Genomic DNA, 16,422 nt, shown 5'->3' with positions numbered 1-16,422 from the left:
CTGTCGAAGGATCAGTCCATTACTATTAAACCGGCTGATAAAGGAGGTGGCATAGTGGTCCAGGATCGCTCTGATTACGATGGTGAAGCACTTCGGCAATTGAGCGATCTATCTTTTTATAAACCACTACTGACTGACCCCACTGAGTCATTGAAGAATCACATTAAACTTATAGTACAACATGCTGCTGACCGACGTATGATCACCGCTAAAGAGCAAAAGTTTTTGACTACACCTTTTCCTATTATGCCACAATTCTTTACATTACCCAAAATACACAAAACCCTCACACACCCGCCGGGTCGGCCTATTGTCGCTGGTATTGGTTCTCTCCTTGAACCACTGTCACAATTTGTGGATTATTTTTTGAAGCCCTTTGTGCCATTGATTCAATCCTATGTGAGAGACTCTACACACCTTATCACTTTGCTATCGGAACTGAGTTACCCCACTGACTCGTTTTTTCTGGTCACGCTGGATGTGATCTCTCTCTATTCTAACATACCTCAACATGAGGCTTTACAGGTGATTTCAGATACGTTAGACAAACGACCTCACCCACATCGTGTATCGACTTCCTTCCTAACCCAACTAGCAGAGATAGCGCTTACCAAAAACTTTTTTCGGTTTCAGAATGCTTATTTCCAACAGATTAAGGGCACAGCTATGGGGGCCACCATGGCCCCCAGTTTGGCGTGCCTATTTATGGACCATTTTGAGCGTCAGAACGTTTATCCTTCTGAATGGTCTCAGTTCATTTTCGCATGGCGTCGTTATATTGACGATGTACTGCTCATCTGGACTGGGACCGATATTCAGTTTTATTGCTTTTTAGATTGGTTAAATTCAGTTAGTACACACATTCAATTCAACTTCTATATTCACCCACGTACTATAGCATTCTTGGACATCACTATAACCTCTGGGTTAGATGGTTTTGACACGACTCTGTATCGTAAAGATACAGACCGGAATACCCTTCTACAGTATCAGAGCTGTCATCCCCGCGCTTTGCGGGATAACATTCCCTCTGGACAATTTTTACGTTTACGTCGACTGTGCTCCACTCGTTCCGAATTTGTGGCGCAAGCGCGCCTGATGAGTGAACGTTTTATAGAGCGTGGTTACCCGCACAAAGTAGTTAAACGCGCCTTTAAAAGGGCGTTGTATTCCACCCGTGAATGGTTATTTGTCCAGTCGACCCCCGTAGAAGATGACGCTAACAATTGCATTTTACCTTTTTCGATTTTGGGGAGATCAATTTCCACGATGATTAGGAGACACTGGGTATCTTTAGCAATGACTGAATTACTTGACAGTTCACTACGCTTTACCTTCAGACGCGGAAAAAATTTGCGGGACCGGCTGGTCCACACATCCCCTTTAGTGGCTCGGACCGATAATGTTGGGGTACATGGTCCATGTGGCCGCTGCACTATGTGCAGTCATACTACACTGTCCCCTGAGTTTATACACCCCCGCACAGGGCGAGCTTTCACACTTCGCTCCACATCAGACTGCTGCACAAAGGGGGTAGTATACATTATTAAATGTCCCTGCTCTCTACTCTATGTTGGCAAAACCACCCGGATGTTAAAAACCCGCATGATCGAGCATTGCTCCAACATTCGCCTTCACAGAGTAGATGAGCCCTTGGTTTCGCACTGGATCCAATCTGGTCACACCGTTTCCGACCTTCTGTTTTCAGTAATTGAGGTTGTCCGTCCCCCCCTTCGGGGTGGGGACTTCCCTGAGGCCTTGGGCCGGAGGGAGCAGAGGTGGATATTTACGCTTGACACGGTTGCCCCCCAGGGCCTCAATAGAGAAATTGAGTGGCACCTGTTTTACTAGGGACGTATCCATCGAGATCTTCTGGCTGTTCCGCTCTCGCGGGAACTGTCAAGAGTATGCTTGACAGCTCTCGCGAAAGCTGTCACGTTCGCGCCTTTTCCTCTGTTTAAATAGCGGTCACCTGTGCGAGCTTGCGCGCTCCGGGTGACATCTTAGAGGTATGCACTCTTGTGATACGTATGTTACATTGTAGCCTTGTTTCACCAATTACTTTGAACTGACTTGTATTTGCTTTTACACTCTAGATTTGAATGCACCCCTGGTCCCCCCCCGACGCAGCCTGGCGAAACACGGGTCCGTGTCGGGGGACCGTGTTTAAAGCATTACTTGAGACTCATGGAGTTGCCAGTTTAAATGTCTATATATGTGTTTGACGTTTGATCGTGTAAGTACATTATTGAAATTCTTGGTGATTAAAACTTTTATCCTGCACCAGCGTCTCGTGATACTTGCTTATGTGCAAGGCTTTGCTTCTTCTTCTCTCTAGATTTCAATTACCCCAATATTGACTGGGTAAATGTAACATCAGGACTTGCTAGTGACATAAAGTTCCTGGATGTAATAAATGATTGCTTCATGGAGCAATTGGTTCAGGAACCAACAAGAGGGAGCTATTTTAGATTTAATTCTTAGTGGAACGCAAGATTTGGTGAGAGAGGTAACGGTGGTGGGGTCACTTGGCCATAGTGATCATAACATGATCAAGTTTAAACTAATAACTGGAAGGGGGACAATAGGTAAATCTACAGCTCTAACACTAAATTTTCAAAAGGGCAGATGAAATTTAATGTGGACAAGTGCAAGGTGTTGCATATATGGAAAAATAACCTTTGCTGTAGTTACACGATGTTAGGTTCCATATTAGGAGCTACCACCCAGGAAAAAGATCTAGGCATCATAGTGGATAATACTTTGAAATCATCGGCTCAGTGTGCTGCAGCAGTCAAAAAAGCAAAAAAAAGTAATTATTAGGAAGGGAATGGTTAATAAATCAGAATATGTCATAATGCTTCTGTATCGCTCCATGGTGAGACCGCACCTTGAATACTGTGTACAATTCTGGTCACAGAATCTCAAATAAGATATAGTTGCGATAAAGAAGGTACAGGGTAGGCTGGAGGATTTGGACAAAGCAAAGCAGACTGGACCAGGCAAGGCTGGATGAGGCAAAACTGGAATACAAGCAACATGCACTGCTCTAGGTAGGAGGATCTTTGCTGAGGCAAAAAAGAGCGGTGCAGCCAAGCCTTAATTAGGAGAACTGGTAGCTTTTCTGCTTCAGAGTCTTTAAGGTGTGCACGATTGCTCACTCGCTTATTTGGGAGGCTTGGCAGCCTGGAAGAGGAAGACAGTGGGATCCTTGCTACATTGGGGAGCCAGGGCCTGCACAGAGGTGAATGCTGCCAGTTGCAGGACGACCCTGCGACTGGGAAACATAGACTCTCTCCAGGGTACACGTTGTGATAGCCTCTGGAGATCCAGTTGCAGGCATTCGGCATCTCTCAAGATCCTAGAAAGAAGATCAGTTCACCTGCTAAGACTCTGATAACATTCCACTCCAGAAGGAAATCTATACAGCTAACTATCATCAGATGCCTTCTCCCTGTTCTAGGGAAAGGGATTTATGTATTCATACTATATTTTCTAATACCTCTATTGGCAAAAAACTTAATAAAACTGAGAAGGGATCAGGGACTATAATTCTCATAGCACCCTCTTGGCCAAAATAGATTTGTTTCTCAATCCGTCGGGATTTATGATTGGAGGAACCAATCAGAATGAATATTTTGCCAACCCTGATTATGCAAAACTAAGGAATTTTACTTTAACCCAATCTCTCACCCTTTCTGTTTGGATGTTAAAAGAGAAGTAATAACACTCTTATTACTCTCCAATCCACTATCTCAGGTACTTCTGTCTTCTCCAAAGGAATCCACTAGAAGGTCATATTATTGCAAGTGCATTGGTTTTGACATCTGATTTGAAGGCAAGGCCTTAATATTTTTTCCTGCCTTGCACAAAAACTATTTAAAATCCTTATATATATTAGACTGGATATATCTCACTGCAGTTGATGCTTACCACTACCATGTAGAAGAGGGAAGGCCTATTTCTGTATAATCTTTAATTGTAAGATTTATGAAGATTTGTTTCATTTGAGGTCTCCCATCAAACCATGTCCAGTGTCTTGGGACCTCAGTGTGATTTTAACTCTGTTGATTAAAACCCCCTTTGAGTCTTGGTCATTTGTGGTCTAAAGCAGTGTTTCTCAAGTCAGTCTTGGAGTACCCTTTAGCCAGCCTAGTTTTCCAGATATCCACAATGAATATGAATGAGATATATTTGCATGGGGTAGAGGCAATGCACGCAGATCTTTATTTCAGTGCACATTCATTGTCTATGTCCTGAACACAAGACTGTCTAAGACAGTTTTTATCCAACCAGAGTTAAAATACTTGACCTGGAAGGACACTATTTTGGTCACTTCAGTCCGCAGATTCCATGAGCTCCAGGTCTTAGTATCTTACCAACCTTATACTTAAGACTTTTTTAAGACTTCCTAGTCCCATTAGATGTGTTAGAAGAGTTTCGTATCATTTCTACTTATTTTATATTTCTATATAGTTTATCATGTTGCCTCGTTAGATATACACAAGAACTTCGTTTCATTACGTTGCATTGTTAGAGATATGTTTCACTGTAAGAAATGTCGTCGTCCCCCCCCCCGCTTATTTCCTTTCGTTATATGTAAACAGATGTGACATCATTGATCTAATGTCAGTATATAAAAATGCATAAATAAATACATAAATTTCATCATAACAGGGTGCTGCTACACATGCTTCTACGTTCCTTCCTTATCTGATGGATTTCCATCTAATCAGCCAGTTGCCTTTCCAGTATTTTTCCCAAGGTCACCTTCTCCAATAAAGGTGAGCAAACCTTTGCACACTTTGGATTGCAAAACAGCCATTGCCTTCTTTCTGAAGTGGTCAAAAGTCCTTAGAAAATTCACACAGCTTTTTGTTTGTTTTTGCTCCAGCAAGTCTGAGATTTCTGTGTCAAAAAAACTTTTGTCTAATTGGATAGCAGATTGCATATCTTTCATTTAAGACCAAGTTGATCTTACTTGGAGGGGCATGTCAAGGCCCATAATGTCCGAGCCATGGCTGCATGCACAGCCCATCTAAGATTCAAGTTTATAGGAGAAAGATGCAAGGCTGTGACATGGACTTTAGTCCACATTTACACTGCTTAAATATAGACTCCTGACACAGGAGTGAAATTGGACAGTCTATTCTCCAAGGTCTTTTTGAGGGTTAGAACCCAATTTTATAATTTAATGTTGTCTTCATAAATCAATGGAAAAAAAAGAAAAGGGGAGTTTAATAGCCTTGTTGGCAAAATTGTTCTGGTTTCCCCTTTTTTTTTGTTTCAAGACAACCCATAGCTACGAAGTCCAGTCTGTATGACTGGTGATTCTGCTTGTCTTCAGACAAATGAAGATGCTTATCTCTGTAATACTTATTCTCTGATGACAGGGGGATCTCCAGTTTCAAATTCTCTCTCTTTTTCCCTTTTAGAATTGAGCTTTACTAGCTTTAAAATTGAACTGAGTTATGCTGCAGGGACTTGGGAGTATAAGAACTACTGCATATGCTCAGGAGCATTTCTTTCCTAGAAGGCTCTGGAAAAAGGTTTGATTGGTGCCAAACAATAATGTCACCCATCTAAGTGGCTGATGATAACCCATGTCTTAAGAATGACAAGAAGCAGGTGGCACATTATAGACTTACCAATTTATTGAGGCATGAACTTTCGAGGATAGAGTCCACTTCGTCAGATGCCTCTTCTCATTTTTGCTACCCCAGACTAACACAGCTACCTCTCTGAGGATCTGAACCATATCTTAAAAGAACATATGGTGCAGTTAAGCATTTTATTGTTGTAAGTAATATGACTGACTAATAGAGTATTGTGTCTGTTTCTCTCCCTACTGGCATTCTAAGCCTCTTTATTTTTTTTTTATCAGCCACAGCAGATGAAAAAGAAAAATAAAGCAAGTAAGATAGTCTTGTGTAATTGGTGGCATCACTGCAGTTTGTAGATTGATGCAGACTTGCATAGTGTATGTGTATTGATAGAAAGCTATCTGCTTGTGGAGACCTATAAAAGATTTGCAGTAGTATTAGTATCCTTATTGGAACAGAAGATTTTAAATACATGATCTCCTCCGTCAACTATTCTTCATCCATTCCCCTTTCTCTCTCCTTTAAGCCCTCACTCTCCTTACTTGCCTTTCCCCACATACTCTCCCTAAGTCTCCACTCCCATCTTTACTCTCCTTTCCCATAACCCAGTTCCTTCTCTCTCCACACTCACTCCCCACTCATTCACTTTCCCCCTTATTTTTCTCTCCTCCCACCCACTCTCCTAAGAACATAAGAAATTGCCATACTGGGTCAGAATGAGAGTCCATTAAGCCTAGCATTCTGTTTCCAACAGTGTCCAATCCAGGTTACAAGTACCTGGCAAGTACCCAAACAGTAAATAAATCCCTTGCTACTAATACCAGTAATAAGTAGTAGCTATTCCCTAAGTCTACTTGGTTAATAGCAGTTTTTGAACTTCTCCAGGAACTTGTCCATATCTTTTTTTAAACCCAGCTATGCTACCTGCCTTAACCACATCCTCCAGCAATGAATTCCAGAGTCTAATTGTGCTGGGCATGCTCAGTGTGCCAGTCAAACGTTCTAGAAACTTTGACAGAAAAGTTTTCCGTGATAGGGCTCCGTCCAGTGATATCACCCACATGTGAGGACTACATCCTGCTGTCCTGGGAGAACACCTGTTACAGGTAAGCAATTCTGCTTTCCACAATTAAGGGCCTATAAAGGATAAAGCACAGTTCCTTGTGAACTGTAGCTGACCTTCCCCGATGGGCAGAACCACTAAAAGTCTTTGAGTGACATATCATAGGCCATGAGATAGCTGATAAAACTTAAACGTATTTCTAAGCGATATTCCACAATTCCCTTGTAAAACTTTAAAAACTATTTCTAATGTTCTTATGTTCTTTTAATTAATTAATATTTTAAATTTAACCCAAAACATAACTTGTAATCAGTGAAATTGTCACAGCTGGGGAGTGACATGCTCTTTAATGGACTTCTTGTAATTAAATGTGGTGCAGAGTTTTGCAATAACTGTAAAACCCACAGACGGTTTTGAGGAAAACCTGCATATAATGAGTTACAATAATCTATGGAAGATAAAATTAAAGCTTGGACCACTGTTCTAAAATCCCCCACATCCAAATTAGGCTTCAGATGTTGAGAAGCCTAAGCTTATAATAACCAGTGGTAAGAATATGATGCAAGTGAGCCTTAAAATCCAAAATACTATCAAAAATAACACCCACATTTTTTACCTGATCCACAAAAGGTATTATATCCCCATTAACTACTTTACAGGGTCATTTATCAAATTGCAATGTGCCGTTATCGTGGTGGTAGTATTTAAATCGGGGGAAAGGGAGGAGTGTGGGCGGGGTTATGACCCCGCAGCACTGCAGGCGATAATGTTTTACACATTATCACCGGCAGCACCATGGAAAATAACATTACCTTTTCTCATGGCACCATGGGGGCGATATTGTGCAGCCGGCTGCACATTATCACCCCTCCTATAGTTATAGTGGAATGATAAATCCCGGGGATAGTCGGGAAATCTTCTGGTCTTGGTCTGCTAGAAATCCATAATGTTTGGATTTAGCTAAATTTGGAAAAGACCATTGGAGCTCATCCATTCCCCACTGCATCAAACAATGAACAATTTGTTTAAGTTTAGTAGGGACCAACTCCTCTATCAAGGAGTGATTTAGCAAGTCCACTAGGACTTCAGAAAACTCCTCCTGTAACAGAGCAAATACCCAAAAAGGACAAGGATCCAAAGAGTAATACGAGTTCTTAAACTTGGCCACAATAACTTCCACTTCTTTTACAGATACTAATTCAAATACATCCCATCTAGTTTCACTGGCACCAGTTCTCATTTTGGGAGTCTGAATCTGTAGACTTGTTTTCTTAACCAGTAATAAAGAGATATTATGGCATTTTCCATTTTATTTACCATTTCCTAACAATGCTAAACATTCTATTTGTTTCTTTTACCGCTGCTGCACACTGAGCCAAGAATTTCAATATATTATCCATCTAAGATGCCTAGATCTTTTTCCTGTGTAGTAACTCCTAATATGGACCCTCACATCGTGTAACTTCAGCATGGATTACTTTTCTCTATATGCATCATATTGCACTTGTCCACATAAAATTTCATCTGCCATATGGATACACAGTCTTCCATTCTTGCAAGGTCTTCCTGCAATTTATCACAATCCACTTGTGATTTAACAACTCTGAATAATTTTGTGTAATCTTCAAATTTGATCATTTCATTCGTTCCCTTTTTCACATCATTAATAAATATATTAAAAAGCTCTGATACTGGTACAGATTCCTGTTTACCCATTTCCAATGAGAAAACTGACCATTTACTCTTACACTCTGTTTCCTGTCTTATAATCAGTTTGCAATCCACAAAAAGACATTGCCTATCTTGATCCATACCTTTGAATTTCATTATTCAGGGAGATTTGATTAATATCAGAACAGAGTAAAGCTTGGTTTTTTACTCTGTCTTTTTACTGAGTTGTGCAAATTTTAAATTGTTTTGATTTGATTAGGCTTTTGATTGGTTTTTATTATGTTTATTAATTGATTTTATTTTTAATTTTAGTTGGTTTTATTTTTTATTCTATATTTGTCTAAATGTACTATATTATGTTACATTTTTGATAGCCTGCTTGGATCTGTTTATTGACAGGAGTTATATAAGTCAAAAGAAGAACTAAATAATAAACATTACTGATACGCCCATCAGTCGCAGAGGGCTGCGGCCTCTCATGCTCACCTCTTTTCTCCCTGCTCCGTCAATCCTAGGAAGAATGGCGGCCTCCGCCAACCAACACCGACCTCCCCAGGGTTCCCGGGTTGGTGTGGGCACTGACGACTGCCATCTTGTTTCCGGAATCACCTAAGGCGTGCGCACGCGCACAAGGGCCTCCTTTGTACACGTCATGGCGGGAACCTCAGGGGCGTCCCCTCCGGATGACGTCAACTCGCTACTGTACTTAAGCTGACCGGCCTGTTGCTTCTACGAGTTAGCAAGGAGTTCCCTCTTTGCTGAATCCGCACCACTGTTGGACTTCAGTTCCAGATTCTCTCTCGGCGTGTGGACGCTCTGGGTTACCCGCTCCTCGGGGGCCCTCCCGTGTCCTGGCTATCTACTCCTCGGAGGGCCTTTCTGTCTTGGACATCTTCTTGTTCTGCTTCTCGGGACAGTCTCCTGGGACTTTCACTTGTGAGTACCTACTACAGTCTTCTACGATTCCAGCTTTACTAAAGCGTTCCTACGTTGTACCCCGTGCCTCGGGGCATTATCGATCCCTCTTCAGTTGAACTTGTTCCAGTATACCCTGCACTGCAGGGTAGTGCCGTTCCAGCTACGAGATCCACTTCCAGGTTTCTGCATCTCTGACTACCTCACTATCACCATCTTCACTACAGACATCCTCGGCGTACCCCCTCAGCGGGCCACTACCGGATCTGCACTTCTGAGGTAATCTCTATTCATCTACAGAGACTTCCTGGTGTACCCCGCCCTGCGGGCCACTACTGGATCTGCACTTCTGAGATAACCTCTACTCGTCTGAAGGGACTTCCTGGCGTACCCCGCTCTGTGGGCCACTACCAGGCCTTCACATCAGTGGCATCACCCTTATTTATTTATATATATTTATTTGCATTTCCCGCTCTGCGGGCTCTGCCTTCCTTCCTTCATAATAAAGTGTCTATCTACAGCTGTGTCCTGCACTGCTGAGACCACGCCTACCAATGGTGAGGCTCACAGGGCTTCTCCCTGTGGGCGGAGACATCTCTCACCTCAGCCCAGGATTCACATCCTTACAAAAACATAACAATTACATTTTCTCTAATGCTTTATCTCTTTTGGAGGTTTAGCAGTTTTGTCCACTCCTTTTGGACTTGCAGTTCCATTAGATTTATTTATTTATTTAATTTTATATACCGGCAACCGTTTGCACATCGTGCCGGTTCACAAGTAACTTACAACAGAAAGTATATAGGCATAGCCTTTACAGAGAACGGTGTATAACGTAAAACGCAGTAACAGAACAAATAACTAAGTAACTGGGGAGGGATGAGGGGGGGGGGTCGATACAAAGGGGGGGCAGGGGGAGGGTGCAAACAGATACATGGGGATAAAATGTGAATAGGGATTCGAGGAAGAATCCCTATTCACATTAGATCTGGCCTCTTCAGAGCCATAAGCTCTCATTCACAGTTACCCGGGGGGGGGGGTTAATTTAAGTAAAATCCCCCACCGTCTAGCCAAACAATTTTAGCTAGAGCCCTCAGCCAGGGACCACAGATTATGGCTTTCTTTGGAACCTGGTACTTTTACTTTTGCCAATGGGAGAGATTTTCGGTGCTTTGCTTTACTTTTCTTGCTATTTGTCTCTGCCTCTTTGTATACTGGCCAAACTCGTATATCCCTTTCATCAGTTGAATTTAAATGGTAGTGGAGATCACACAGACCAATCTCAGAAGGTAGAGGAGCCCAAATACTGCCAGAAGAAATACATGTAATAATTTGTTGACCAAGAAAGATTTGATACTGTAGATACATTTTATATGTAGAAAGTTTATATTCTTATGAGTTGAGAATGACTGCTTTACTCATGAGTTATATATCCATGAGCAATTTTTCACAGCTATGATTAACATTTATAAATTCTGGTTGCTTTTGTCTTTGTTACATAAGATTTTTATCCCGCTTTTTCATTTTTCAGGAATGAGATCATTTGAAAACATGCTTATTTTATTTTCAGAAATACCTTCTAGAACTACTTTTCTGTACTAGTGTTATCATGGAATTTTTCTGTAAGCTACCTAATGACAATTTACATAGATACTTTTGTGCCCGTTTATTTATTTATTTATTTAAATAATTTATATACCGGAGGTTCCTGTATAATATACATATCACCCCGGTTTACATGGAACAGTAACAATCGCTACATTTAGCGGTTTACATAGAACAGGATTAAAAAACGAAGTTTTACATTGAGCAAAAGACGTAAACAAGTTTTTACATTGAAACAAACGAAGTTTAAGTTTTAGCCAGTTTTTAGAGAAACTGCTGATATGCATTTTGCTTGCTAAGTGGGAGTATATTTTCAAGCAACCAGATCTACCTATATACGTCCCTAAGTTATACAGGTAGATGCTTTGAAAATGAACCCATATCTTAGCTTATAAATACCATTCACGTCCTGTAGGAGACCTGTCCACAGGTCTCCACAGAAAAAATGAAGTGCTTTTATGCTTTCTCAGCATTACAGCTTGTGGCATTCATTTTGTCACGCCAGCATTGGCTGACTTCTGCTTTTTATGTAGTAGTAGGTAACCCTTTTTATTCCCCCCTCCTCCTTCAGATGGTTTGAGCAGTTTGTGATGCAGTGGTTGGATGAGAATGAAGAGGTTTCTCTGGAGTTCTTGCATGGTGCCCTGGAGAGAGATAAAAAAGATGGGGTAAGTTGGTCCATGTAATTATTGATTGGTCGACTACCTCCTTACTCCAGGGAGCATGAAATTGATTACAATGGAGGAACGCAGGAATTTATCCAGCATGCTGAGGGAACAGTAACTGCTGTAGATGCAACTTCCTCTACTGGTGAACACAGAAATTAAGATGGTAATTTTCAAAGGTATTTCCATGGGTAAAAGTGTTTTATTCATGGAAATGGCTTCTAATAAAACTTCTTGGCCAATATGCGAGCCAACTTGTATGCATATAGACTATGGGCTCTATATTCAAACATAGCTGTTTAAGTAAGTTGGCTGGATATGATTTATCCAGTTAACTTATAAGGGACATTCAGCAGCATGGTTATGCTGCTGAATATCCCGGATTAAATTGCTAGTTAGCCAGATAGGTAAAACCACACATGATTAGACTTAACGTAATACATATTTGCATGCTTTGCAGCTTATCCAAAATACTGCCACAAGACTGTTATTGGAATTAAATTGTTTGAACATATTGTCCCCATTTTGGATGGCCTGCACTGGTTGCCAGTAAAATGTTATTCCCAATTTAAGATACTATAATTCATACATTTTTATGTGAAGGCAATACCTGTATTCTCACAGGACAAGCAGGATGGTTGTCCTCACAAATGGGTGACATCGAGGATGGAGCCCACCACGGAAAACTTCTGTCAAAGTTTAAACAGAACTTTGACTGGCCCCTACTGGGCATGCCCAGCAAGGCACTGACCCTGCAGCCAGCAGGGGTCTCCCTTCAGTCTTCTTTTTTCCGCGCAGCAGTTGCCACGCGGTGAAAGGAGCTCTCTTACCACGTTCTTGACAGGAATTCGGTTTTTTTCTTTCCGAAGAAAATTTGCCCCTCAGGGGTCTCCCTTCGACAAATTTTTGTCACCTCCGCGAAAGCCGGTAAGTTTTTTGCCGATTTTCATCGACTGCCGTCGATTTTGGCCCTAGAGGCCTGTTGGCACTTACCAATCCCACGGCTAAATTTGGCCCTAGGCCATGGCGACGGGGTTCCGTCGTTGTCCGGATTGCACCCGGACTATGTCAATCACAGATCCCCATCGGGTCTGTGTTCTATGTTTGGGAAGTGAGCATGATGTCCTGACTTGCACTAAATGTGCCCTAATGACACCTAAGGGTCGTAAAGCCAGGATGGAGAAGATGGGGCTCCTCTTCCATGCACCCACCCCAACGCCATCGATAGCATCGACGTCATCGGAACCGGCACCGTCGAAGTTGCACCACCATCGTCAACCCTCCGGTGACCGTCCTCCACCGATGACTTCTCGGCCGTCGACTCCTGTCCCCTCCCCGGATGGGCGAGGAGATCGGAAGGATAAGCATCGCCATCGACGGCACAAGTCTCGGCCCATCGAGGATCCACAACCATCGACCTCTGAACAGGCCGAGCCACCGACGAAAAAGCCTCGGTCAGACCTGGCACCGTCCACGTCTCGTTCGCAGGCACAGAGGAAACCCTCACCCTCCCGGGGTGCGGGGGCCGTGATCCCACCGGTTACGGTGGTACTTCCGGCCCTGCCTCAGCCTCCCTCTCCCGTCGAGCCGGGTATGGTTACCCCTGGTCTCCGGGCAGAACTGGACCGGCTGGTCCAGGAGGCCATCGAGAATGCGATGCGAAGATTCCAGCCTCCACCGGCACCGCCTCCGGCACCGATTCCGGCACCGCCTCAGGCACCGACCTCGGCACCGACTCTGCCACCGAGGAGGGAACCGACCACCGAGCCTCTAGTGGAAGCGTTGGCACCGATACTAAATCGTATGGAGGCACTCATGCGCGCCCTTCCATCGGTGATTCCAGTAGCACCGACTACACCATCATCTCCGGAAGGACATTCATCGACAGGAGAAACACCGTTCCGGATTCCCCCGTCCGGTGTCGTTCCATCGGTGCCTTCACATACCTTTCCACCGATTTATCCTTCGGCTCCATCGATTCCAAGATCGGCACCGATTCCATCGGTACCCCCGAAGCCCTCGATGCCGTTCACAGTTCCACTTGCAGCACCGATTCCATCGATGCCTTTGGATCCTCTACCAGGTCCTTCAGGACTGCAAGCCCTACATGATCCTTATGATACCTGGGGTGATGATACATCTTCAGATACAGATTTACCATCCCCACCATCTCCTACAGAGAGTAGAAAACGATCTCCTCCTGAAGATCTCTCCTTTATAAATTTTGTAAAGGAGATGTCAGAAATTGTGCCTTTCAGCTGCAATCTGAGACCGATGACAGGCACCAAATGATGGAGCTGCTCCAATTTCTGGATGCCCCAAAAATCATCGCTTCCATCCCCATTCACCAGGTATTTCTGGATCTTTTAAAGAAAAACTGGGAATCACCTTCATCTGTGTCACCAGTTCATAAAAAAGCTGACTCAACATACCTCGTTCAGTCAGCACCAGGATTTCAAAAGTCTCAACTGGATCATCGCTCTGTTGTAGTTGAGTCTGCGCAAAAGAAGGCCAAGCGCCTAAAACCACACTCTTCCACTCCCCCTATCAAGGACAACAAATTCCTTGATAGTGTGGGCAGGAAAGTATATCATGGGGCTATGTTGATATCTCGCATAGCTTCATACCAACTTTATATGACTCAATACAACAGAGCTATCCTTAAACAGATGCAGGACTACGCTGACACATTACCGGACCAATACCAGCCACAGCTTCAAGCCCTCCTTCACAAAGGATTTGAAGCTGGGAAGCACGAGATCAGAACGGCCTACGATATCTTTGATGCTTCCACGAAAGTCTCAGCTACTGCCATCTCAGCCAGACGTTGGGCTTGGTTAAAATCATCCAACCTTCGCCCAGAGGTCCAGGATCGTCTAGCCGATTTACCCTGCTTGGGGGACAATCTGTTCGGAGAACAGATTCAACAGATTGTGGCGGAATTGAAGGATCACCACGAGACGTTGAAACAACTTTCGTCTGTTCCATCTGAAGTATCCTCCAAACCACCACCTAAGAAGGACTCTAAAAAGTCATTCTTTCGGCCACGTCGTTATTACCCTCCGTCGACTAGGCCTCGTCCGGCTCGATCCTCCACCAGACCTCAGCTACGCCAACCTCGGAAACAAAGACCTGCTGTAGCCCCACCTCCCGGGCCAGCGGCAGGCCTTTGACTTCCCGATACGGAGCACATGCCATATCCCACTCCCCCACATCCCTGTAGGGGGTCGTCTGTGCCACTTTTTGCAGCATTGGATACGGATTACCTCAGACCAGTGGGTGCTGGCAATTATCGCACAGGGTTACCACCTCAATTTCATAACTCTTCCGACAGACTCCCCACCTCTTCAAGCATGGAGTCTATCCAGCCACTTGACTCAATTACAACAGGAAGTATCCCTTCTTTTGCAATCAAATGCTATAGAACCTGTCCCTCCCTCTCAACGAGGCAAGGGATTTTACTCCAGGTACTTCCTAATTCCAAAAAGTCAGGAGGGCTACGTCCAATTTTGGACCTTCGGGCCCTCAACAAGTACCTTCAAAAAGAAAAGTTCAAGATGGTAACCCTGGGCACGTTACTCCCTCTGCTGCAAAGAGGGGATTGGCTATGCTCCCTCGACCTCAAGGATGCTTATACCCATATTGCGATAACACAATCCCATCGCAAATATCTGCGGTTTCTAGTAGGCCGCGACCATTACCAATACCGAGTACTACCTTTCGGTCTGGCATCTGCTCCACGAGTCTTCACCAAATGCCTCGTAGCTGTAGCAGCATTCCTCAGGAAGGAAGGTGTCCACGTATACCCCTATCTGGACGATTGGCTAATCAGGGCCTCCACCCCTCAGATTGCCCGGTCCTCCCTACAATTGACAATCAACACACTCCTTTCCTTAGGGTTTCTTGTCAATTACGAGAAATCTTGCTTCGTCCCATCTCAAACCTTATCTTTCATTGGGGCAGACTTGGACACCTTACAGGCAAAGGCCTACCTTCCGCTTCAACGGGTCCAAACTCTCATGTCCTTAGCTCACCAGCTCCAGTCTCAAGATACGGCCACGGCTCGCCAGTTCCTCATTCTCCTAGGACACATGGCATCCTCGGTTCAAGTCACTCCCATGACCCGACTAGCCATGAGAGTAACACAATGGACTCTACGACACCAATGGATTCAAGCTTTTCAGCCTCTGTCCTCCATAGTCACAGTCACACAAGCGCTGCGCCTATCCTTAATCTGGTGGACGACTCAGGTCAACCTCCTTCAGGGCTTACCCTTTCTTCCACCGGATCCGCAAGTAATCCTAACCACCGACGCTTCTCACATCGGTTGGGGAGCCCATGTGGACGACTTTCAAACCCAAGGGTTATGGTCCAACAAGGAAGCCGAACACCAGATCAATTTCCTGGAACTTCGAGCAATCCGCTATGCGCTCCGTACTTTCAAAGATCATCTCTTTCATCAGATAATCTTAATCCAGACGGACAACCAAGTGGCCATGTGGTACATAAACAAGCAGGGAGGCACAGGCTCCTTCCTTCTGTGTCAGGAAGCTGCGCAGATCTGGGCGGAAGCCCTCTCCCACTCCATGTACCTCAGGGCCACTTACCTGCCGGGAGTAGACAATGTATTGGCAGACCAGCTAAGCCGTGTCTTCCAACCGCACGAGTGGTCACTCGATCCTCTGGTAGCGACCTCTCTGTTTCACAAGTGGGGTTCTCCCCGCATAGACCTCTTTGCGTCCCCTCAGAACCACAAAGTGGACGATTACTGCTCTCTCATTCGGAGCCAGCACTCTCGGCCGAGGGATGCATTCTCCCTCAAGTGGACAACCGGTCTGCTCTACGCATTCCCTCCACTTCCTCTTGTGTCAAAGACTCTCGTGAAGCTACGCCAGGACGG

The 16,422-nt window shown here is 44.2% G+C and overlaps 1 protein-coding gene across 4 annotated transcripts in view; it reads left to right on the top strand.

Moving 5' to 3' along the window:
• UNC13B (unc-13 homolog B) overlaps positions 1-16,422 on the top strand; it is a 1,232,326-nt gene that overhangs the window by 1,002,606 nt on the left and 213,298 nt on the right. For all 4 annotated transcript variants that reach the window (XM_029581856.1, XM_029581857.1, XM_029581864.1 and 1 more), the window contains one exon: positions 11,429-11,525. In XM_029581856.1, the coding sequence (XP_029437716.1) occupies positions 11,429-11,525 (97 nt within the window). The remainder of the gene's footprint in view (positions 1-11,428; positions 11,526-16,422) is intronic.

Source organism: Rhinatrema bivittatum, chromosome 1 (assembly GCF_901001135.1).
Source record: "Rhinatrema bivittatum chromosome 1, aRhiBiv1.1, whole genome shotgun sequence".
Classification (NCBI taxonomy): Eukaryota; Metazoa; Chordata; class Amphibia; order Gymnophiona; family Rhinatrematidae; genus Rhinatrema; species Rhinatrema bivittatum.
This window is presented reverse-complemented; position numbering and strand designations above follow the sequence as displayed.